Source organism: Podarcis liolepis, assembly GCF_965112155.1.
Source record: "Podarcis liolepis genome assembly, chromosome: 2".
NCBI classification, from domain to species: Eukaryota; Metazoa; Chordata; class Lepidosauria; order Squamata; family Lacertidae; genus Podarcis; species Podarcis liolepis.
Window position 1 is genome coordinate 67498072 of NC_139555.1, and position 23903 is coordinate 67521974.

At 43.1% G+C, this 23903-nt stretch overlaps 1 protein-coding gene across 1 annotated transcript; it reads right to left on the reverse strand.

Annotated features, from left to right (window-relative positions):
• Positions 1-13991: 13991 nt before the first annotated feature.
• On the reverse strand, positions 13992-19248 carry LOC310699900 (ovomucoid-like). The gene is made up of 4 exons (XM_083488577.1): positions 18941-19248; positions 16673-16698; positions 15476-15606; positions 13992-14173 (listed from the first exon to the last, which is right to left on the reverse strand). The coding sequence occupies exons 1-4, from the start codon at positions 19002-19004 to the stop codon at positions 14128-14130; spliced, it is 267 nt and encodes an 88-aa protein (XP_083344703.1). The 5' UTR covers positions 19005-19248; the 3' UTR covers positions 13992-14127.
• Positions 19249-23903: the final 4655 nt, after the last annotated feature.

A 23903-nucleotide genomic window follows, 5' to 3' on the forward strand; every position in this document is an offset into this window, starting at 1 on the left:
ACTCCAAGTAAAACAGTTGGATACATCTCATAGTCTGACCTGATAAAAGGCAGCTTCCTGATTCTGGTGCCATCATTTTAGAGATCACCTTGTTATCTTTGAGTTTAGGGAGATTCTATTATATTCCTGACAATTTATTTCAGAGATAGCTGAACAGTGAAATGTGCACAAACTGAATTTTCCAAAGGTGGGAAGCTAGAAAGATGAAAATTTGTGAATGGTTTTTGCTTTTGCTTTTTTTAAAGGCACTAGAGGGCACAAGCGCAGCTGAAATATACCTAGAATATTCAGCATCCATGTGGGCCTGTGTAGATAACTGTAGCAAAAAGCAATAATGTGCATTCTAGTCTTAGTAAAGCACAATGTTTAAGACCAAGATGCTGTTTTGCAATTTTTTATATATGAGGCTGACATGGTTTTCTATTTTAAAACTATTAAAACTAGTATAGCTTGTTCAAAATATTATCAAACCATCAAAAATAATTCAATAAAAATTAGAATTAAATCACTAGAAGGCTAAACCTCATGGAATAAGCATGTCTTAAAACATTTTCTAAAAGCAAGTAAGACAGTTTAATAGTGCGCCTCAATGAGAATGAAACTAGATATCTTTAAAAAGTGGGTTCTTAATGTACAACCCCACTGAACGTAATTTTAATCTAATCAACTAAAACTGAGAGATGGAGGGTACTCCTTTCCATAGTTTAAAACTTAAAAAACAAAACCTAACTAAGCATACTCCAAAGGCGACAATGGCAAGCGATAGGTTGACTTTAGCAAAAGTCGGAGTGTCAAGTTCCTGGGAGATGGAGCTTCTTCCTGCCCCTAAAAATGTTCCCAAGAAAAAGTGCTTCCTCCCCTCTCTTGAATGCCATCCATTGATTTATATGGATGAAGGTAAAGTTGTGTACTTGGAACATTTTTAGGATGACGCCTAAATATTGCATAGGCATCTGCATGAAAGGGGATGGGAACAGGCTGAATTCTCACAGAAATTTGGGGATCACTGCGCCTGTACCTTTGCCTCATATTTCAGTTTCTACAAATGTATGAAACATTTTAAAAAAACAAAATCTGGAAATCTGGGGATTATTACTTATCTGTGGGGTGTGGGGGACACCCACCTTCCCACCTACCCCATGGGCACTCATGACCACTTGAGAGGAGCAGGTTTTCCCCTCCTGTCAGTCAATAGTCTTGCTGTTAGGATAATCTGTTTTCTTGGTTCCACAGAACTCTTGATGCTTTGAGAGAACTAGGCCTTAAGAGTTTCACCATGTCGCCACTGGAAGCTGCTGGGTGGGGAGGAGGGTGAATAGTTATGGAAGCTACTGTGTACTTTTCATAACATACAGATACTGGATATCCCCCCCCCCCACTGGCCAAGCACCCATTTTCTTTGCTTGTCACCCCCTCCCCATAAAGGTCCCTAACACATGTATGATTAACCGGTTGGATTAAAAAAGAAAAACCAGCCAGGATTAAAAATTTGCCTCAGTTTATGTCAGTTTATTTCTGAGAGGTAGAATACATTAGATAAGAGATTATTAGGTCTAGCCTGCCTGTCTTTGTGAACAGGCAGAAGCCTAGTGGGATTTCTTGGAAACACCAAATTTATGGCTATACGTGCTGCATGCCAGTTGTTCTCATTGCCTGCCTTGGAAAGGAAAGGAAAAAAGAAGAAAAATTACTGTACATTATAATAATGGGTTCCTCCACACTTCCACTTGTCCCACTGCTTTCCCTGGGGAACTCATTCCTTACTGCTGAATTGGAACAAATGTCAGTTAGGTTTTCTGCAGATGGATGTTTGCTCCAATTGAGAGGTAAAGAGCGGCTTTTCCCGGGGAAAGTGGTGGGGCGAATGGACCCATGCCTAGACCGCAGGACAAGCGAAGTGTGGATGACAGTAATGAAGACAAGTAATGAAACTCTGATGTCCCTGGCCTACCAACAACCTTGCTCCCCCACCCCCATACTTTTGACTCATTATGCAACATACCACATTTGTGAACATGTAGGGTGGTAGTCAACTATGAGGAGATGTACTGAAATTATGGGACCCAACTTAATCACGTTCATTAATTTCAGTGAGTGTGCTCTTGAGTAAAACTTGAATGCCACCCTTACATTTTAATTCAGTGGTGTGGAACCTGGGGCCTACCAGATGGTTGTGGGACTTCCATTCCTGACCGGGGTCAATGGAAGTTGGAGTTCTCCACCCCTAAGTTAATTTGAGCTGTGACTCAACAGGACTTAGACCTGTGATCTATTTTCAGTGAAAAGACCTAACCTTGGAACATCATGAATTCAATAAACTTGTTGAAAGGGTTGGGTGTGTTTTAAGCCCTGGCCAGTGCCTCCCATGCAGCACAAACACATCTAGAATCCACCAAAAGTGCAAGGCTTCTGTGACGAAAGACAAGTCTTTGGTGTTCGGATTTAGTAATTTGTGTTGAGGGGAAACATTCAATAACACTGAAATGGGCAAGTTGAGGCTACACACCTAACCCTGCTGCTGCTAATTTGGTGGCAGTGCTGGCCGTCTCTCTGTGTCCCCCTCTGCTTCACTCCAAGCAATATTGACGTTCCTCAGAGGAAGGTGTTCTTGGTGATGTGGCTTAGGAGACTGCCTGCGCTGTGGCCACTTCCCCTCAGTGTCTAGAAATGATCCTGAAATTTAGTTAAAAGTTTACAGGAAAATCGATGGTGGCTTAGGCACTCTCCAGGGACCTTTTGCCCAGAATGCCTCATTCTGAGGAAATACCCTGTCCTTCAGAACATTCTTGAAATGACTGAATCCACGGTCTGTCTCTGCGAGGGTACCCTAAAGGAGTCTAACATCAACACCATGACCAGGTGATGACCTTGAGATGTTTGGATTTCCTACAAGAAATCCCCCTACATTGATGAATAAGAATTTGCATTATGGAAAAGGGGGATCATCAGATGACCCTAAAGTTGTAATACAGAAAACATGCGAGCTTACCTATTTTCTACATTTCCCATGGTGCTTTATGCCAAGGTTAAAGTTTTTAGTTTTCCTGGGGGAAAAGAGACAGAGAGTACATAAAAAGAAGATTCCCCCAAAATACAGGTTGTTAAAGGAGGCAGCGTGGAGCTAAAAGTGGAATATTCACACGGCTAATAATAATACAATAGGACTCACGAGCTCTTATATTATGTGGGCCACAGCTCAGGGAAAGAGCACATGCTTTTCATGAAGAAGGTCTCAGGTTGCATACAGAAAGTCTCAAGTCTCTGCAGAAACTTTTGTCTGAAACCTTAGAGACCTGCTACCAGTCAGTCTACACTAGGAGTGGGGAACCTGTGGCCCTCCAGATATTGGAGGACTACAACCATGGGATGGGAGAACAACAACATCTGGAGGGCCATAGGTTCCCTAGGCCTGGTATAGACAGTATTGAGCTAGATGGACCAATGATCTGACTTCCTATAAGGCAGCTTCTTACGTTCTTCATCATCTAGGTGACTTTTGACTTGATTGCATGCATTGAGACAGGCCATTGGACTGGTGTCAATTCTCTTCTCCACCCACTCTGCCAAATAACACTCACCAGATTTCTGAACACAACAAGCACCTGTTGTTGTACGTCTTATTATCTGTGCCACAGACAGGCCCAGAATCATGGAATCGGTAATGAAATTTGAGGCAGGTGGAAGACCTATGGAACCAATGTGGCACGAACCAGGAGCAGTCAACCTGAAAATATAGTAACTGAGTGTTCAACACGCCCACTGAATGTCTGGCCTTGTGGTAACTGAATGCAGGATGGAATGGCGTAGCTAAGGATGCTTACTTATTTAAAGTCTTTATAACCTGCCCTCCATCAGAAGTTCATAGGGTGGGAAATGCAATTAAATGATGACTCAAAACTAAAACAGATCACACACAAAACCCATTATTAAAACATCAACAAATGCTTTCAGGGAACTAAAATCACATTTTCTTTTCTTTTTAAAAGCCTTTTATTTAATATTGAGGCAGGTTGGTATGGGAGAAGCTATTCTTTCAGATATCTGGGCACCAAGTCATTTAGGGCTTTATATATCATCATAAGCACCTTGAATTGGGCCCAGAAGAAAATGGGCAATAGTGCAGTGTTATATGCGTGTGGCCAGCCATAACCATTAGTGTATTTTGCACCAGTTGAAACCCCTGGACCATTTTCAACAGCAGTCCCACATGAAATACATTACAATAGCCGAATACAGATATAATGGAGCACTATGGCTAGATGTCAAGTGACAAAGTTGGTTCCAGGAGCAACTCCCCACTAAGCTACAGACCTCCACTCCTTCAAGGGTAATGCAGCCTGACCTGGAACAGGACATCTTAGCTGGACAGCTCAGATGGTTAGAGTGTGGTGCTGACAACACCAAGGTTGCAGGTTCGATCAGCTACATATTCCTGCACTGCAGGGGGTTGGACAAGATGATCCTAGGGCCCCTTCCAACTCTATGATTCTATGACAGGCATAGGCAAACTTGGCCCTCCAGATGTTTTGGGACTACAGCTCCCATCATCCCTGACCACTGGTCCTGTTAGCTAGGGATCATGGGAGTTGTAGTCCCAAAACATCTGGAGGGCTGAGTTTGCCTATGCCTATTCTATGATATCTCTCTCTAAAACCCAGACCCATAAACCCATTACCCACTGTACCTCTGTCTTGGCTGGATTCTCTTATTCTTATTTTTTAAAAATTAACTGACATGAAATCCAAAACATGAAATGGTAGAAGGCTGCTTACGTAGAGTATGAGAAAGTCTCTCTCTCTCTCTCTCTCTCTCTCTCTCTCTCTCTCTCTCTCTCTGTGTGTGTGTGTGTGTATTAATAGTCAAATATCAATCTGTCCTCAGTAAGTTGTTCCATAGCATCCCATCCATTTGAGTGGCTATCTTCAGAGAACATATATGTACAATAAAATGTTGCCACAGTGCATTAAGAGAGTCTGTGTCTGTCTGACCATCAACCTCAATGTATTGGCTCACATCCAGCCTACTACTGCATGCCAACAGTAGTACTGCCTCTCCTCCTTCAGGTGGAACAGAGGGAGAACACTGAATGCCAACCGCACACTGGAGACAGAACACCTTGCTCCAGATACCCTCATCACTGCTGCCAATGGCTTTGTATAAAGGTTAGCATAGGAGACAAACCTTGCAGAATGCCGCAGGTCAGCTTTCATAGGGCCAAGCAAAAGTTTCCCATTGCTACCCTCCGAAACCACATTTGGAGCTAGGAGTGGAACCAATATGAGGTGTACCTCCAACCAATGATGCTGCTCCAAGACAATACTATGATCAATGGTTTCGGAATTCACTGAGAGATCAAGAGGAATCAATAGAGTTGCACTCCCCATTGCTCTTTCTCAAGACAGATCAGGCTGACCAAGGCAATATCAGCGCCAAACCCAGTCCTAAATCCAGATTCAACCACTCTGAAGGAGTTCACCGCTTCTAAGACCACCTTAGCTAGCCTATGATTCAGCCCGTCTAGTCATCATAATGTGTAATTGAACAAAATGAAACATTTATGCATATATTTATACATTGTGAACTTTTAATTTAAAAGGGCAGAATTTATTTTTACTTAAATAAATGCCTGCATGCATAAATTAAACATAGAAGCAAGTACCTTTATCTTGCATTGTTTCCAGTCTCTTATGCCAATGCCAGACCCTCTTGCCCTACATGAAAGTAGATATTAAGGTTACTTTCAGTGATCAAGTCACTGTCAAATTAACAACTAAAGGTCAGAACTTCCCCAAGACATGTTGCTACCTGAGACAAAGGACACCTCCCTACCATTCCACATGCAGTTCCATACTTATAAAAACAAGTAAAATAATCCCAAACAAAAGCAGCACAGTATAGGTTAAACAAAACCAGAAAAGGTGATTCCCATAAACATACCAACATTGTCAAAGATCAGAGTAAAGAGGTGCATCCTCACCAACGATGGTGCCAGACACATCCCTGTTGTTGGACTCCAACTCCCATCAGCCCCAGCCACCAAGGGATGACGGGAGTTGTAGTCCAATTGGCTGCACCTGACCTAGATGTTGTCCCTAGATGTTGGGAAGGGAGACTTTCTTACATCTCAATTGCTGCAAATTATAATGGTGGCATGCAATCTGCATACTACCACTTTCAGTGAACAAGTCAGATGGTGCCTTTGCTGTGATGACCATATCTAAATAAATAAAAGCAGCTGCTTTTATGTGGTGTTATGCATTTTCCCCTAATGCTGGTGGATTTACAGCAGGTGTCTTGATGACTTTCAGCAACATTTCTTCCTCTGGATAGGGAACATGCATGATATACCGTATTTTTCCGTGTATAGGACTAGGTTTCCCCCCTAAAAAATAATGTCAAAAATTTGGGGGCGTCTTATACACAGATAGTAAAATACACAATTTTTTCTCAAATCGGAGTCCCCCAAAATAGGGGGCATCTTATACATGGGGGCGTATTATAGACAGAAAAATACGGTACATTGCTCCTTGTATAACATCAACTCACATCCCTCAATGAGTCTATGCTGACTAATTACTTCTTGTGGGTGGTCATGTGAACCCATCCAGGAGAGATCCCACAGAAACAATTTAACAACATGGGCAGATGTTGTTCATTCCTGCTTTAGGAGCCATTTCTCTCCCAAGCTTTCCAAACTTCCAAGGGTTTACATTTCCCAGCTCCTAATCATTAGACTGCCATCTCAAACATCTCTTGCTGAGTCCACTCACGATGCTTCTGTGCACAAGTCACATTTGTTGCGGTATAGCCAGCCATCTGTGCCACAGATGGGACCAGTCTCTGCGCTGCAGGTGTAGGGATTGGCCACAGCTTCTCTCAGAATCTTAGCACAGTCCTGTGGGAGAAATGATGTCACAGAACAAGGCTCCAAATCAGTGTTGGTAGTTGCTTGTTCTTCCTTGGCTGGTGCTTTACGCTCAAACTTTGCTTATTTTATGTAGGAAAAATCAGGTGTGCATTTCATGCTATGCTTCTATGCTCTCCCAACTTACACAGCACATGATTGATATAGCCTTCTCCTTGATCATTTCTAACTTTCCCCCCTAAAAAATAATTTTACTTTCCTAAGAATATGCTCAGTAATGTGATGCTGTGCCCATTTGAACATCAAGAGATACGGAATGGTCGATCTCTATCACACTGCTTTTCACTATATTATTTATGTAAAAATACTCTTTATTTTATCATTTCCCCCTATTACATTTTAAAAACAAGCACTTGCATTTTTAAGACAAGCCTTTCTTATGTGAGATGCAATTTATTTGCTCAATCAAAAAGCAGAAGAAAGGGAGCCAGATATCTATTTATCACTTACTACTGTATCCTCTTTACCACAATGTAAATATTCAGCGCAGAGAATGTGAAATGCCATAAAGATTAAAATTACTGAGGAAATCTGTCAGAGATGCCCCCCCTTTGAAAGATGACAGGCCCCCGTCTGTAGCCTTAGCGTGTGACACAGAATGCAGCAACAGACTTCCTGTCTCCAGAAACTGCAAGAAGGCAAGCACTTAATAAACCATTGGCAATACTGGGAAAGCTCACAAACTGGTAATTTTTAATTTTTCTGTTTCCTCCAGACAGACACTGGTGTCAACCAAGATAATTTATGAGACATTAGAATTAGTAAAACACAGATTGTTTGCTCTAAATGCTGGAATTTACACCAAGCATCTTAAAAACTATCACCTTTATAATATTTTAGTCTCATTAGTTTGTATGAAAAGAAGCAGGCCAATGCTGACATGAAAAGGAGAACGAGGAAAGGTCTTCTGACATGAAAATATGTAACTTTTCTACCAGATGTGCCTACGCTGCAGATTGTCTTCATGGTTATGTGGGGTATCCATTCAGTCAATCATCTTTATAATCATCATTATTATTACAAGCAGTGCCCACCAGACTGAGAGGCTGTGATATAAGGAACTTCTGTTGCTGAACTTTCCTCCTTGGTTGCCATCCTAAAACCTGACTCAGTTTTCAGCACAGCTGATGGGTTTTAAGAGGAGGCTTGAGCATTGAAACTCCTGATGCTAACCTTGGTGTTAACTCCTGGTGTTGACAGAACCCCCAATTACACTCTCTCTCTCTCTCTCTCTCTCTCTCTCTCTCTCTCTCTCTCTCTCTCTCTCTCTCACACACACACACACACACACACACACACTTACTTGCACCTTACCCTACTATGCCCAACATTACACCTTTATAAAATATATAATATCATTAAGAGCTGTAAGAACTTCTTCAGGAACACAATTCAAAACCTTTGGAATCTCTCTATTTTCCAGGAGTTTCATAACGCTGCTACTTCATTTCTGTTGAAGTTTAGGGTCTCTTACTTCTTTAGACTAGGAATGAGTGGGTTAAAATATTGCACCTGTCATTTCATTTTTATGCTGCATCCTATTGGCCAATTTATGACTCATGATCAATTTCTTGGTATTTTTAAAAATAATATATGGATGAGACATTAAAATGTCCAAAGAAACTTTGGTATGGCATGATGAAACTTTAAAAACACATTTTCTGAACAGCGTTCATTTTTTTACTGAGTTCCCACATCTTGTGCGTTTTAGGGAATCATGCATGACACACACACACACAGGTTCCTAAACATGAAACACGATAGGCAACAATGGGGCAACATAAGGGGTGGGGGGAAAGCCAAGAGAAAATAGGAAAGAAGAACTTACCAGTGGTTTGCCCTGTCCTGCGACTCCTGGAATAAGAAGGAGACATACAAGGTATGGTGAGAGAAAACCTCTCTCGAATGGGGCACCTTAATATCAGGTCAATTATCTGTAACAAATGGAGCAAATTGGTATCATGCATGCTCCAGAAGCTGGGTTCTGAACCAATGGACCTAAATTACAGGAGAGGAGATTTTGACTACATTTTAGAGCAAATGTCTTGATGGCATGAGCTGTTTAACCATGAAACAGACTGCCTTGGACTCCCTTTCATCAGAGGTTCTTAAGCAGAGACAGGATGGCCATCTACCAGGGATGCTGCACATTCCTTGCATCAGTGGGGTTGGGTGGACTAGTTGCCTTCTGAAGTCTCTTTCAACTCTGTTCTGTGAACTGGGCTAGGAGTAAGTTTTGCTTATTGATATTGAGGTGGGGGGGAGGAATTTATTGCATCTTTTGCAGTTTTGCTGCCTGATTCATCACCAGTGTATCATGTTTTAGAGAATGGATCTTTAGAGTTGTATATCTATAGATCTATGTTTGTCTCTCTGTGTGTATGGTTTGGCAAGTGGAGAGTTCACTAGTTTCATTGATTTTAGTACAGTGGTACCTCGGTTTTCCAATGTCTCCGTTGAGAAACGCCCAAAACCCGGAAGTAAATGCTTCCATTTTCGAATGCTCCTCAGAAGTCAAATGGCTCCCACTGAGTTTTTCTTTCTTTCCATTTTCTCAATTGCATTTGCAGACTGCCCTTTGCGCCTCGGTTTTCTAATGTTTCAGAACAGTCTTCCGGAATGGATTATGTTTGAAAACCAAGGTGCCACTGTATATTTGGCTTGTTCTCCAACAATGAAAACTTGGCAACATAGATAGATAGATTACTAGCACACCTTCACTTAAACAATACATTAGAAGGGCCATGCTTAGAAAGGCTTTTATGCCCAGTGTGGTGGTAATCATCATCATCACCATCTGCCCATCTGAGTGGGTTGCCCCAGCCACTCTGGGCAGCTCCCAACAAAGTATTAAAAACACAGTAAAACATTAAAAACCTCCCTAAATAGGGCTAAAGGCGTAGTAATTGCTGGTTTCTATTTCCCTCACTGTGCAGCAAATGCTTGTCACAAGACAACGTTTACATTCCACAGTCAGAGTTACTGTTGGGTTCCCACGGGAATGGGAGACTGGATGTGACGTACACTGGTTTCCTGTTTTTCAGAGTTCTGTCGTTTCTTTGTTAGAGACGGGAGTTGCTTCTCTGCTCTCAAAGAGGCAAGATGTAGGTTTGTATGCTCTCAGCATAGCTTGTAAATAAACTTTAGCATGTAGCACAGTACCTGCTTATCCTTTCGTTGCGGGACTACACTCTGCTTGGGCTCAAGATAAGACGAGCCTGTATCAGCTCCAGATGGGCCGGAGCTGATCGAAATCTCACAGTAATCAGGTTGTGGGCCAAATTGTCCCAGGATCATTAAGTTCCTGGACAGCCATGTTCTTAATCCTTTTTATGCCTTTGACTGCCTATTCATTCTTTCCTACCTCTTCAGAGGAGGCAGTCGTGCCTTGCAATGGAGAAGTTTGATGAAAGCTGCTTACCTGAAATGTGGCAGGAAATAGCCACCACAAGAACCAGAGAGAGGCTTGCTGCCATCTTCATGGTTGGGGAAGCTGTCCAGACTGCCCCGTCCAGCCTTAAGGAACGTTTTCCTTTAAAGTCTTCTGACAAGAGGAAGGCCTTTGACAACATGCTTGGGGGCAGAAGCTCCACCCTGATGGAAAAATCACCCTCTTCTCAGAATCATCCTCAGTGAACACTAGAAGCAGGTTACCCAAGCAGAAGTACTGATGCCCGAAGAATGAGGAACAGACTTGCCTTTTGTCCTGTTCACCTTTACATCTTTTTCTGCAAGGTTGCTAGCTGTGCTTTGTAATTAGCAATTTGTCCCGTGATTTCAAGTTAGAGTTAAGCAAAGGCTACCCTAAAGCCCTTCCTGCAAACACTAGTTGCTCAACTTTCCCTGCTAAACTGATGGAAGAATAATGAAGTAATGGCTAAACCAAAGGATGAACAGATGTAATGTCAGTGTCACAATATTTGTTCATGATATTTTGCTCCTGGATTTACAGTGGAAATCTCAGCTATGAGGGATTGGCAGGTTTATCTCTAATAAAAACTGCCTTAGAAAAAGTTGACATGGGAACCCTCCAGTGGTGCTGAGTACATGGGCGATGGAATAAATTGGGTTTCCTTTGGTTTCAGTCCTTGCTTAGTGTAGGATTTGGTTATGGTGTAGACCGAGATGACTTGAAAACAACTTGGAAATTTCTGCTGGTCCAAAATGCAGTGGCCAGATTTCTGACTGGGCTCCATTTAGAACTCATACAACTCCTGTTTTAAAACAGCTGCAGTGGTTGACAGTTGGTTTCTGGGCTCAATTTTAGATGCTCACTCTAGTGTTTATTGCCCTTAACAACTTAGGCCCCAAATAACTGAAAGACCATCTCCTTCCCTACAGACCTTCTTGGCTATTAAGATCAGCAGAGGAAGCCCTTGTGGTAGTTCCATCACCCTCAGAGGTTCAAAGGGGGATGACAACCTAGGAAAGGGCATTCTTCATAAAACCCATAAATTGTGGGACTCCATTCCCCACAGAGTGTGTCTGGCACCTTGATTATACAGCTTTCATTGTGTACTGAAGATGACCTCTTTACCTTTTGACACTTGAGAGAGAGAGATTTTAGGACCGACTTTAGCTGTAACTGTAATTTGTTTTAAATTGTTTTAATGTTGTATTAAACATTCCTGTGACCTGCCCTGTGACCTTCTGGGGAAGGGCAGGTAATCTGGCAGGTCTTGTTAGCTACAGAGATGACAGGGGCTGCCATCAACAATATGATTCATCCTCTGCTGTTTGTGCAGCATCAAAACTTTGAGGTGCTTCTGAATCTGAAGCTGCACCAGTAAGCCCAAGTTACACCTGCAGCTAAAGGCTAAGAAGACTGATCCCTTCTGTCAAATTTGTGCCTGGCCACCATTACTCAATTGCTGGAGACTTTTACTGTGTTCTACACAGGGTTGCCCTTGATAATGTTTTGTAAGCATTTGACAGATTATGATGATTTTGATGTGTGATACATTTTGCTGTAATTTTTCCAAGCCCTTGGATTTTTGTATGAATTTTATTGTAATGCATTGCTAAACCTCCTGCACCTTGGATTTTATGTTTTTTTAAACTTAGAAAGTTCTTGAAAAAAAGAATTTAGAGACCCTTTTCTCTTGCGAGTAACAAATAAACAATTAACAATAATATTTATAAGTTCATTATACCCGTTCTAGCATTTATACTGCCTCCCTACTATCTTTTAGGCTCAATCCCAAGGTGCTGGTTATGATATGTAAAGCCTGGACAAACATGGACTCTATTTCTGAGAGTACCCCCCGCCTACATTTTTTAAAATTACCACCCTTGTTGAATATTATATTGAAGAGCGATTAGAAGCATGAAGAAGTTTTTCCCACGGCTATCCCCCAATGATACAATTTCCTTCTGTGGAGATGCAGCAAAGCCCAGATGTAAGTGTTGCCCACCTTGGTGTGAAACTCCCCCTTCTGCAAAACTGGATTTCATTGGACAGAGATGTAAAAGGATGAGTTTTAATATTTATTACATTTCTTCCCTCCCTACAAAAACATCCATATTTTGTAATTTCTTGGAAATTCAGCACAAACTAGAATTAGGTGTGTGTGTACTGATCTGAATGACGCAGTAATAGCCTAGGTAAGGCACAGACTTGAAATGGATATTGTAGGCCCTCTACTTCAGCCCCTTGCTTGAGGCAAGAAACTCAGAGGTGGCTGTCTCAGCCTCTGCTTCAAGACCTTCGCTTAAGGAGAAACCAACACTGCTCATGTAGGGAACTAGCTGCTACTAGAGCTAAGTTGTTTCTCCTAATGTTCAGCTGAAGCCATCTTTTCCTTTAACCGTATTCAATTAAATATTGCCCTGTCAGGCAACAGAGAACAATTCCAATGTCAAAAAATGGGGCGAGTGGCCGTGGATTTTGTGGATTGACACTGGAGTGCCACATGTTTAATTAGTGGTGCTTGATCTGAATTTGTTCTTACATGACTATAAATCATATACAGTGGTGGAGGAACCATGGGGGTGGGGCAGCCCATATGGAGTGCACATGTGCAGCATCTCGTACGGAGTGCGCATGCACAGTCCATACGGGATGCCGCTCGTGTGGCAGCTCGTACGGACGCCGTGAGAGCAGCGCCCATATGGACTGCATGCTCCCTGGGCTGCTCTACAATTGGGGGGAGGTAGGGGCCATCTTGTCACCCCCCTAAAGTGGCACCCAGGGCTGACCGCCCCCTCTGCCCCTCACTTCCTACGCCCCTGATCCTATATTATATGGCTCCTACTTTGTGAGCATAAGCTGTCAGCCTTCCCTTTGGCAAGAAGCACATATATGTGTGAATTCTTCCCAGATGTCAGGAATGTCCGCTCCCCCCCAGAGTGCAGGAGATTTAGACTCAGAAATTGAACTAAATGAACGAGGAGCAGCCTCTGCAGATCAGAGTTGGCTGTCAGTTGAGAAAGGGCAGTTCGACTCCCTTTCCTGGGGAAAACTGTTAGCTCTCGAGATGAAGAAGAGTTTGAATGCAGCCAGAGCCCAGCAGATAAGCAGAGGTCTGAGTCTGGGTCGAGTAGCAGTGAGGAGGCCAGCCTCTCAGTCCTTGTGCTAGGAGTCTGGATAAGATCAGACGGTAATGGAAGGGCAAGAGGGGAAAGGCGGGAGTTTGGCGTCCTTCCTGCTATGGGAGGGGCAAAATTTCAGACTGACCAACTATTGTAAATACGAGGAGGCGAGAAGCCGTGCTGTGGATGTGTCTTTTTTTTGTAAATAAACTTACATAAAACTGCCGGAGAGTTATTACTTCTTATCGGGGCTTGGTTGCCTGCCAGAGATCATTATACCACAGATGCAACCTTCAGCATAGTTTGTCACATAGATCTCCCCCAGTTTATGAGAAGAGTATCCATGTCTGTGCTTGATTTCCTGGAGGCCTCTGCTGCTGGTATAGAACCTCTCCATATGACCCTGGAGATTCTGGGTGTGTCAAGTAGCAGTGAAAGCACTTAACACTGAGCATAGGTCCTGGTTTAGTATGCTACTGCAAATGTTTCTTAAAAATTAATCATTCCATATAGGACTGGGAGGTCTTTATTTTAAATCAACAGATCAGGAGAAACTTGAAAAGAACAAAAGCTTGAGTGGATTAGGATGCGGCAGGATGAGTTGAAAAGAGCAAGGCAGAGCTGCCAGAGATGAACGGAACACGTCTCCATAGACCGTGTGCGGCAATGACTCAGCATTTCCCATATTGCTTAAAATGGATCTTCCCTTGACTTGCTCTAGGGTGAAAACAAGAAAATAAAACAAAGCTAATAATAATGCTTAACATTTGCACAGTGTTTTCAAGTGTCTGACATATGCACTTGGTTGTAATCCATACAACAATTTGATCGGACACAGATGTGAAGCCTGTGGCCCTCCAGATGTTGCTGGACTACAGCTCACATCACCCCTGATGTGACCCCAGATAGGTCAGTATTATTAGGCCGAATGCTGGAAAGAGAGCTGCTTGCTTATTGCCACCTAGTGAGTTCACAGTAGAGACAACCTTCAAACCAGGAACCTTGATTTGGAGTTCAGCTGCACTAGCTCTAGTGCCCTAAGTGCATAGCCTTAGAGAAAAATCTTGATTCAGTGCCTTTGCTGATCCCCCATGTTCCAGAAATGAAATTTCTGTGGGTTTAGGGATGGACAAACATGTCCATTTTGGTTTCTCTCGGTTTCTCATTTTCACCATCTTAATTTCAGTTTTCCACATTTCTGCAGTGGTTTTAGAATTTTCTCACATAACTCATGATAATTTGCCAGCATATTAGTGTGAATCTCCACTAATGTGCACATTTTGCATGCAGTTTTGAATAACGTGTATTCTTTTTTTACAAGCAATTTCCCTGAACAGAATGCATTTCTGTATGTTACTTTCACAAATGTATACATTTTAATGCACACTTCACCCAAATATATGCATTGCCTGCTAGGAGAAGTGGTGCAGCTTAGTGGTAGAGAACCTGTTTTGCATACAGAAGATTTTATTCCAATCCCTGGCATTTCTAGGTAGGGCTGGCCTGGGAGAGACCTTTGCCTGAAATCCTGGACAGCTGATGCCAGTTGGTGTGTAGACTATACTGAGCTAGGTGAACCAATGGACTGGCTCTGCATCTGGCAGCTGCCTATGTTTCTAATGATGTTGCAAAATTCAGAGAAGCATGAATTTCAAAGGATTGTTGTGTTTCAGTTCACATATTGGTTTAAGAAGTAGAAATTAGGTGATTTCTCATTAAAATGCAAGCAAAATTGAAATCATTTCTCATCCCTTGTGTTGACGCCACCCACTAACCTTGAGGATATGAGGAAAGGCTTGCTGGCATTGGCTCAGAGGATGACTGCCTTGAAATGTGTTATTGTACTCTGTGCATTTACTTATATGGGCATGAGAGAGCACTATTATGTACAGCTGTAAATACAACAACGCTAGCATTGATGTCTGAATGAGTCTATCACATTATAGGAGTCATGTGCCCCCTTCACAAAAGTAGCTTATCTCTGCTTCACTTATTCAGGAGTGATATTTTCCTACTTACATGGCTGCTCTGCAAAAGAGGCATTTGTTGGTGTATGTTTGGCCATTGGAACCACATACTGGGAAGTACTCCAGGGTGCATCCTTTAGGTTTGGTCCTGTCGGAAAGCTTCATATAAGCACTGCAGTCAACCTGGAAAAGGGAAAGGTTCTCTTCCTAAAACCACGACCACTTTGGCACTGCTGAATTTAAATCCTGACTGAATTGCTCTCTTCGCCTTTTTAGCCTTGGGGAAATTATGCAAACTCCAAAGCATATGTGCTTTTCCTGGTTACAGAAAATGGAATCAGCTCAAGTAGGTTTGTGAGCAAAGACAGCACATAACCCCAGACCCTTGATCGTTTTGGCTGCCCTCTTCTGCACCTATTTCAGTATTCAGTTTAAGGAGTGGCAGTGCCAGAACTATACACTAGACCAGCAACATATGCAGGGGTTGTGTTCCATGGATAGCACATAAAACCAAAATCATACATAATCAAAACACATTGGGTGCACTGGTAGTTGTCGAAATCCCCCCACTCCACCCCCACAACGCCTGCCCCCTTTTTATTTATTTATTATTGTTTTTCGCCAGGCATGTAAACACAGAATTCCAAGTTATAGTCATGTGTTGCCTCCAATGAAGTTCAACTCAAAGTATAGTAGAGCCATTAAAATAAATGGACCTAAGCTAGTCATGTTTATTGATTTCAATGGATCTATTCTGAGGAGTACTCTAAGGAGTACGGCATTATGGTATTGGAAGTTTCATCTTTGATATCATTTATTTCCGAATGAACAGAACTTTGCCTTTTCAGACTCCCAGAACTATGCTCTCAGCAGAAAGAATTGCATTATGTTTTGAGAGACAGTATGTCTCCTGTGACCAGTGTCTGGATGGATACAGGCATATTTTGTGGATTCACAAAGAAATTGTGACGTGCAGGACTTGAGGCCAGAATACTTAAAGCTGCCCCCACTCCTCCTGTCTGTTCTCAGAGGTCCAATGGATGTGAATTCAGGCAAGGGATCATCACATGTCTGGAACATGCATTATGAGACTTGTACTGAGAGAATATGGTAAGATTTGTTTCAGGATCTCCATTTCTCATGGTAGTGTAGTGACAGGCTTTTTATTTAGTTTCCGTACAAGGGATCTTGCTCAAAAATGCTATTGCTATCTAGATATCCACAAGAAACAATCAACAGATGGACTCACCTGTGGCTCATAGGAATGACGAGCATCTGCAAGAGAAAGCAAAGAAACAACAGAGATGAAAACCATTTTTAAAAACCGAATTAAAGCTTATTGTGTAAAAGCTTCTCAATTTTATATTTTCTTTTACAGTGTAAGAAAGCAAAAATAAAACAGCCTGATCCTCATTGCCCTTGGGAATACACATACAAATTCATCAAGATACATGAAATGCTGGTTCTTATGATAATAATATGAATGAGCGGAACTACCCACGCATTCACCTTTGGCACACCTGTGGCAAACCACTCAGAGCACTGTGCTAAAAGTCAGTGTTCATAGAATTTGCACAACACCAGCCTTATGTGATTGTGTGTGTGGTCCTTACGTCACCCTGGCCAGTGGCAAGCCTGGGAGGGCTGGAGAGCACAAAAAGGCCACTGTGTGTGGAGGTGCCTATGTAGAGGTCTTTGAAGAGATGGTGTAACTTTGCTGATACCTCTGCTGCTCTGTAAAGACTCCTTTCTTGGCCTTAGCCACCTAGCTGCACCAATTAAAACAACTAGGATCCCTCCCAGGTGGCAGCTGCAAAGTGGTCCAGGCAGCCCTTTGCCACTGGTCACTACTCTCTTTATGTTCATTTAGTTTGTTGATGCTAGGATGATGACCTGCGGATTTCAGGTTTCAAATTTTACTTTCGTTATGTCTTCACTGGGTGGTCTCAGGGTAGCCACTACCAGTCATACTCAGTTCCTTATCTGCAAAATGGAGATGAGAATACTGACGTCCCTCACGGGCCTTTCAAGGGGCTACTGGTATAAGAAGCAAATGCACATCTCTTGTAATGAGAAAAGTTTAGCACGCTCACATTGCTTATGTGCATTAAAGGTAAAGGACCCCTGGCAGTTAAGTGCAGTCGTGAATGACTCTGGGGTTGCGGTGCTCATCTCGCTTTATTGGCCGAGGGAGCCAGCGTACAGCTTCCGGGTCATGTGGCCAGCATGACTACCCGCTTCTGGCGAACCAGAGCAGCGCACAGAAACGCCGTTTACCTTCCCGCCGGAGCGGTACCTATTTATCTACTTGCACTTTGAGGTGCTTTCGAACTGTTAAGTTGGTAGGAGCTGGGACAGAGAAACGGGAGCTCATCCCTCGGGATTCAAACCACCAACCTTCCAGTCGGCAAGCCCAAGGCTCCGTGATTTAGACCACCGCGCCACCCGCATCCCAATGGGCCTATTGTGCAAAAAGGAAGCCCTAGGCTATCTCCGTTGGCCCTGAAACCTAAAAATAAATTTTACCTTTTCGGCTGCATTTTCTTTTTAATTTATTTATTTGGTTTTTCAAATTACAGCTTTACAATCACATATACAACATAAAGACAAGATTCCATAGAATCTCCTGAACTTCCCTCCTCCCCTTTGTGGGTCCTATTGTTAATATAAATTCCTCCTGCATCTTTTATAATAATCCAGATCTTTTACATCTCCATTATATCCAAAATTCACCATTAAACTACAAGTGTTATTCCAGTCCTACTAATAGTTTTAACTGTTTACAATGGTTTTTAAGATAAATTATAAATTTACTTCATTCTTTTTTAAAATTTTGGTTTTCCTGATTTCTGATTCTTCTGATTATTTTTGCCATTTTGGTATAATCCCTCAATTTAATCTGCCATTAATCTGCATTTTAAAATATATCCATTAATGACATGAATCATTCTTTTCAAGACAGGTGACATTCAGAGAGCTGGGTGTATCAGAGTCAAGGTGAGTGTGAGTTGTGTTGTCCTTCAGGACATAGAAAGCTACCTTAAACTGAAAGAGACCACTGATCTATCTAGTTTAGTATTGTCTGCACTGACAGGCAGTGTCTCTCCAGGGTTTTAGGATTAAACACGAAACCTTTTGCATGCAACACATGTGCTCTGGCACTGAGCAAAGGCATTCCCATTGGACTGCGTAACTCTATTTACTCCCTGATCCTCCCAGAACAGACAAAAGGCACATTTAATCCAGTGTGTGTGTACGTACATACATGCATGCATGAATGCATGCAAAAAAAATATATGTAACCCACTCTACTCTTCTGATTTTAAATTGTTTTAACTGAGTTTAGGAATGTATTTTTAAAGACTGTTATAACCTACCCTAGGATCTTATGGCAAAAAGCGGGTAAGAAATCTTAATAATTATAAAGAAAATAATATAGCAATTACCCTTTTCATAGCTGCTGCACACTGGGTCAACATCTTCATTGAGCATGAAGTAAAAAAAAAATTATACTCACCTGAGGCAAAGAAGCAGCAATAGAGTCCTAGGAGGAGGAACAGCACAGCTGCAGCCTTCATCATGCAGATAGTGTGATTTGGTGCGGATGCTTTTGGTGGTGTCCAGTCTCCCAATGCTCCCCAGCAATGGAATCCCTGTATTTATATATATCCAAGAAGTCTCATTCCGTGGACACTTGCAATGATGACATCTTCTCCCCCTGCCTTAATGATTTGTAGTAAATAGTAGAACTCCAAAGGTCCCGGCCTTTTTAGATATTTCTAAAGAGGTTTGGCTGCAGATCAATTTGTAGGAACAAGTGGGGCAATTATGTGCTGCTTTGTAAACATCTGAAACTCATAACTGAGATAACTTGGCCATTTCCCATGTTGCGCAGCAGGGAGACCAGAAAGAAACAACTGCTTGACAGTAGTTACAGCCACGTAGGCTGTGGCCTGTCAAAACAGCATTTGACTGCAGGAACCATAAACACACACAGTGATTAAGACTGAAAGCTATACAGATGCATTCCTCTCGGCTGCATGCGTCAGAGATACCTCCCTGGTGCTCTGTCCATAAATGAAAAGTAACGACCTAATAACCCGCCTAGGAAGCCTGTTGCAGAGCAAGCTGAGCATTAGTTCTAAAGGCTGGTGCTGTGTCCACTCTTGGAACAGTGGCCTATTGCTGACACTTGACTTTGCGTTACACACACACACACACACACACACACACACCCCACTGCACCAATACAGTGGCTCTGCTTTTCATAGAAATGCTGCAAAGAAAGTGTGTTGGTTTGCTCCACATTCGCTTGCACGTCATTCTTTTGCAATCACCTGTCAGATGCAATGAGCTCACCATAGGTGTTTTTGAGGGCTTCCGCCATATATGGAGACGGATAACCAATCTGCTAAGTGGGGAAAAAACATGAACTCTCACCTCACCTAGTCTGAGAGTGAAGCACATGCCTGTCCTTCCAAGTTGGGGTGGGAAGGCCTGCCACTTTCTTTTGTCCTGCTTGTGGGAGTACTGTTCCCACAGGGCAAACAAACCATCTGACTTGTTGCCCCCATGGAGAAGGTACGTGTGGACGTCAGAACACAGTAACATGAAGTGGCTGGATGGAAGGGCCACGGCAAAACATTAGGTGAATTCAGTCTTTTCCCCCAGGAGGTACTCAATGGTATGCAGTACCGACACCTCTTTTTTGTTGTTAAAAAGTGTGCCACTTACTATAACAACTTTATGGTGAGTAACCAGCACCTATTTTTCTAGGGGAAAAAAAGCACTGATTGTAATTACTTGCATATTTTAAATGTATTGTAGATAGTTTTAATTGCATTAATGTTTAATTGTTTTGTAATGAATTTATAGTCTATGTTTTTAGCTATACTTGTTTTCCTCTGTCCCATCAGAGGAAAGGTGAAGCATAAATAAACATATCATCATCATAATCTAGTGCAGTGGTTTTCAACCACTGAGCCGTGGCACCTTGGGGTGCCTTGAATAATGGTCAGGGGTGCCATGGACAACACTGACATCCATCCCTCTTTCCTTCCTTCCCTTCCTCCTCTGATGCCCTCTTGTGTCTCTGCTTCCCAAAGGCTTGCACAGCTGTTCATTGAAGCACCCCTGGCTACAAGCTCCTCAGGCAAATGGTGCCCCTGAGGCAGTGGGATGCTGGTTGTCAGGAGCTGAGGCGGCCTTGGAGTAAGCAAGCCAGCCAGCCAGTCCACCAGACCAAAGGGGAGCTTTTCCCCATGCAGGCCTGGTGGTGCCCACTGCTGCCACTGCTGCCTCCCAAGGTAAGTTGCTGGCCTCACGTTCATCTCTGCCAGTCTCCGTTGGGCAACTAAGGCTGGGGACATCCTCTTCCCAGGCCCCTGTGGGGCAGTGTGAGGAGGACCATCTCTTTGTGGGGGAGCTCAGAGACCAGGAACAGCAGCAGTGGCTGGCCAGAGGACTCCCAAGGAGGGAGGACGGGAGAGGAGTCTGAGGGAACACTCCACAAGGGAGGGTGTTTGAAACAGGGTAAGAGGCTGCCAGCTCTGTAGGCAAGGGGTGACATAACTGGGCTCCTGAGCCCCACAGGGGTGCCGCAGAAAGAAGGTAGTTGGTCATGGGAGCTGTGGACTCGAAAAGGTTGAAAACTTCTGATCTAGTGGATCAAAAGTTCCCCATACATTTTCTAATCTGTTTAGGTAAAGAACATGCATGGTGTACCTTGCTAGAAAACAGGTTCCATACTTCTTAAGAAATATGTAGTGTTTTGAACATGTGTGCAAACTAGCAGTAACAAGAAAACATGTGGTTCGTGAAAAGAAGGAGGCACAGCTTTCTCTAATCAGCTGAGAGTGCAGGAGGGGAATTAAAAAACCGAGTGCTTCATCACAAATGCTCCCTTGCCTGTGGGCTTGGAATGCAGGAGAAAAAGCACCAAGCAAAAGTCTTTTTTGTGTAAGTGCTCTAAAACATGAGATTTCATACCTACATGGGCAGTACCATATGGTTCCCCCCCCCTCTGAATATTTACAGCCCAGTCAATACATGCTAACTCAAAATCCACTCTCATTCTGTTCAATGGGGCATCATCCCAGTAAGCATATTTAGCATAGGAAGTTTCCTTATCAGACCACGGATTCATCTAGCAGCAGCTTTCCTGGGGGTTCAGAGGGGGTCTCTCCCAGCCCTCCCTGGAGATGTTGGGGTTGAAGCTGGGACATTCTGATGCAAAGCAGATGCTCTGCAACTGAGCTATAGCTCTTCCCTTCAGTGACATTTGGGTGTGTTTCAGTCCTGTGTCTGACTCTTTACTGAAGGAGTGTCTCCATTCCCATAGTTCAGCCCAGACACTGTGGTCCAGCTCCAAGGGCCTTCTGGCGGTACCCCCATTGCAAGAAGTGAGGTTACAGGGGACCAGGCAGAGGGCCTTCTTGGTAGTGGTGCCTGCCCTGTGGAACACCCTCCCGTCAGATGTCAAGGAAATAAACAACTATCTGACTTTTAGAAGACATCTGAAGGCAGCCCTGTTTAGGGAAGTTTTTAATGTTTGATGTTTTATCGCTTAAAAAAAATATTATTAATATTCTGTTGGGAGCCGCCCAGAGTGGCTGGGGGAACACAGCCAGATGGGTGGGGCAGTGACGTAGCTTCATGCTCTGGCACTGGGAGCGAAGAGCAGGTGGGGGTGGGGCTGGCGCGCGTCCTGGGTGGGCGTGTCACCCGCAGGAGTGTGGTGCACATCCTGGGGGCGTGGTGTGCGTTCTGGGGGCAAGGCGCCCAGCGCGCGGGGGGGGGGGGGCAGCTGCAATGGAACCCGACTGGGATTGCGCTGCCAGGGGTGGTGCACTCCCCCCACGCCCTTCTTCCTCTGCCAGTGGGGTAGGGTATAAATAATAAATTATTATAATATTATTATTAATTTCTTTCCCATGATAGCCACATGATAATCCTACCTACTCCCACCCCAAGCATATTTTGCCCCAGGAAGAATGAAATGTAACAATAAGAACGTCCTCCTCATCTAGCAGGTAGTTGGTTTAAAGCAGAAATTACGGTGAACCAAACATTGACATTTTGCATGTTTGAATACATACCGTTAAAAAAAGTGTTCAGATTTGGGATGCAACCATACAGTCAGCTGCACATTGTGTGGTCCCCATTTTAGGGGGGGGATATTACTAATATTCCTAAAAATGTTACTGCTGTCTGAAGTCTTTTCTGCTCCTTTCTTTATTAGAAGGGAATGGAGGCAGAGTGCATGGCTTCAGATCAATGGCACCAGGATATCTTCTAAATGCCCTTGTAATTACAATAATATAACCAGTGTTGCCTGAAGCTGGGAGATGAAAATGATAAATAAGGCACCTCTCTGGCAGAGTGATGCAGTGGAAAGTCACAAAAAGATTTTTGAACTTCAAGCCAGCTGCTTCTGCTTCTTTTCTTGCCCCCCTTGATGTAATTAATATCAGTGGGACCTGAACTGCAGAGAACCCTGTGGCAAAAACTCTCCTTTAACAAGTGCTTTGCATACATTTATTGCCCGTGTTGCCCAAACTATGCATTGTTTTCAGTGCGTCTGGCAACTAAAACAACACAACCTCCAGTCTTCCGATTGAAAACGTTGTTTAAATGGTTTTACCTGTATTCTCTTTGCCTTCAAGTTATGAGCAGGACTGGGTGAGGTTTGTCCCCTGGTCTAGCCCAATAGGCTTGGAAGTGTGCAAGAAAGTGCTTGCTCTCCTTGCCCACCCAACTTGTCTACAATTGTCCTTACACATCTTTGGGGGTGTGTGGGTGTATATAAAATTGAGAGCAAACATGCCACATATCCAATGGCCAGATACTGGGATTTGTTTTATGGAGACCAACTTTATTTTGCCTATGCCCTTTGGATTTTACATGCACAAGGTGTATTTCAACCCCACATGGGCATGGAGAGACATCTAGAGTAGGGCAGATACGCAAGAGAAGTGGGGAGCTGGAGTCAGCTCTCTCTCTTTCCATGGAGTGGGCTGGACTCAATGGGAGCTATCCAATCTAGCCCAAAGTCAGTTTAAAAAAATAAAAATAAAATAGGGCTATCTGAGAAACATGGATATGCATAGAATCATAGAACTGGAGAGTTGGAAGGGACCCTGAGGATCATCTAGTCCAGCCCCCTGCAATGCTGGAATGTGAAGCTGTCTCATATGGGGATCAAACCTGCAACCTTGGTATTATCACCATAGATGAGCTATGCATGACATGGGATATCTATTAATGCAAAATCTGGTGCTGTATATGTGCTTACAAGGGGTTTTATTGTGTTTTTATATGTGCTGGAAGCTCATATAATTTCATATAACTTCATCTTGAGCAGCTGTGGAAAGGGTGTCTGTGAATCTTTTAAACGAATAGATAATAGATCTGTCTCTGACATTTGCTGAGAAAGACTTGTTGATCTGCTTTTCAGATCTGAATATCAGGATTGTGTTTGA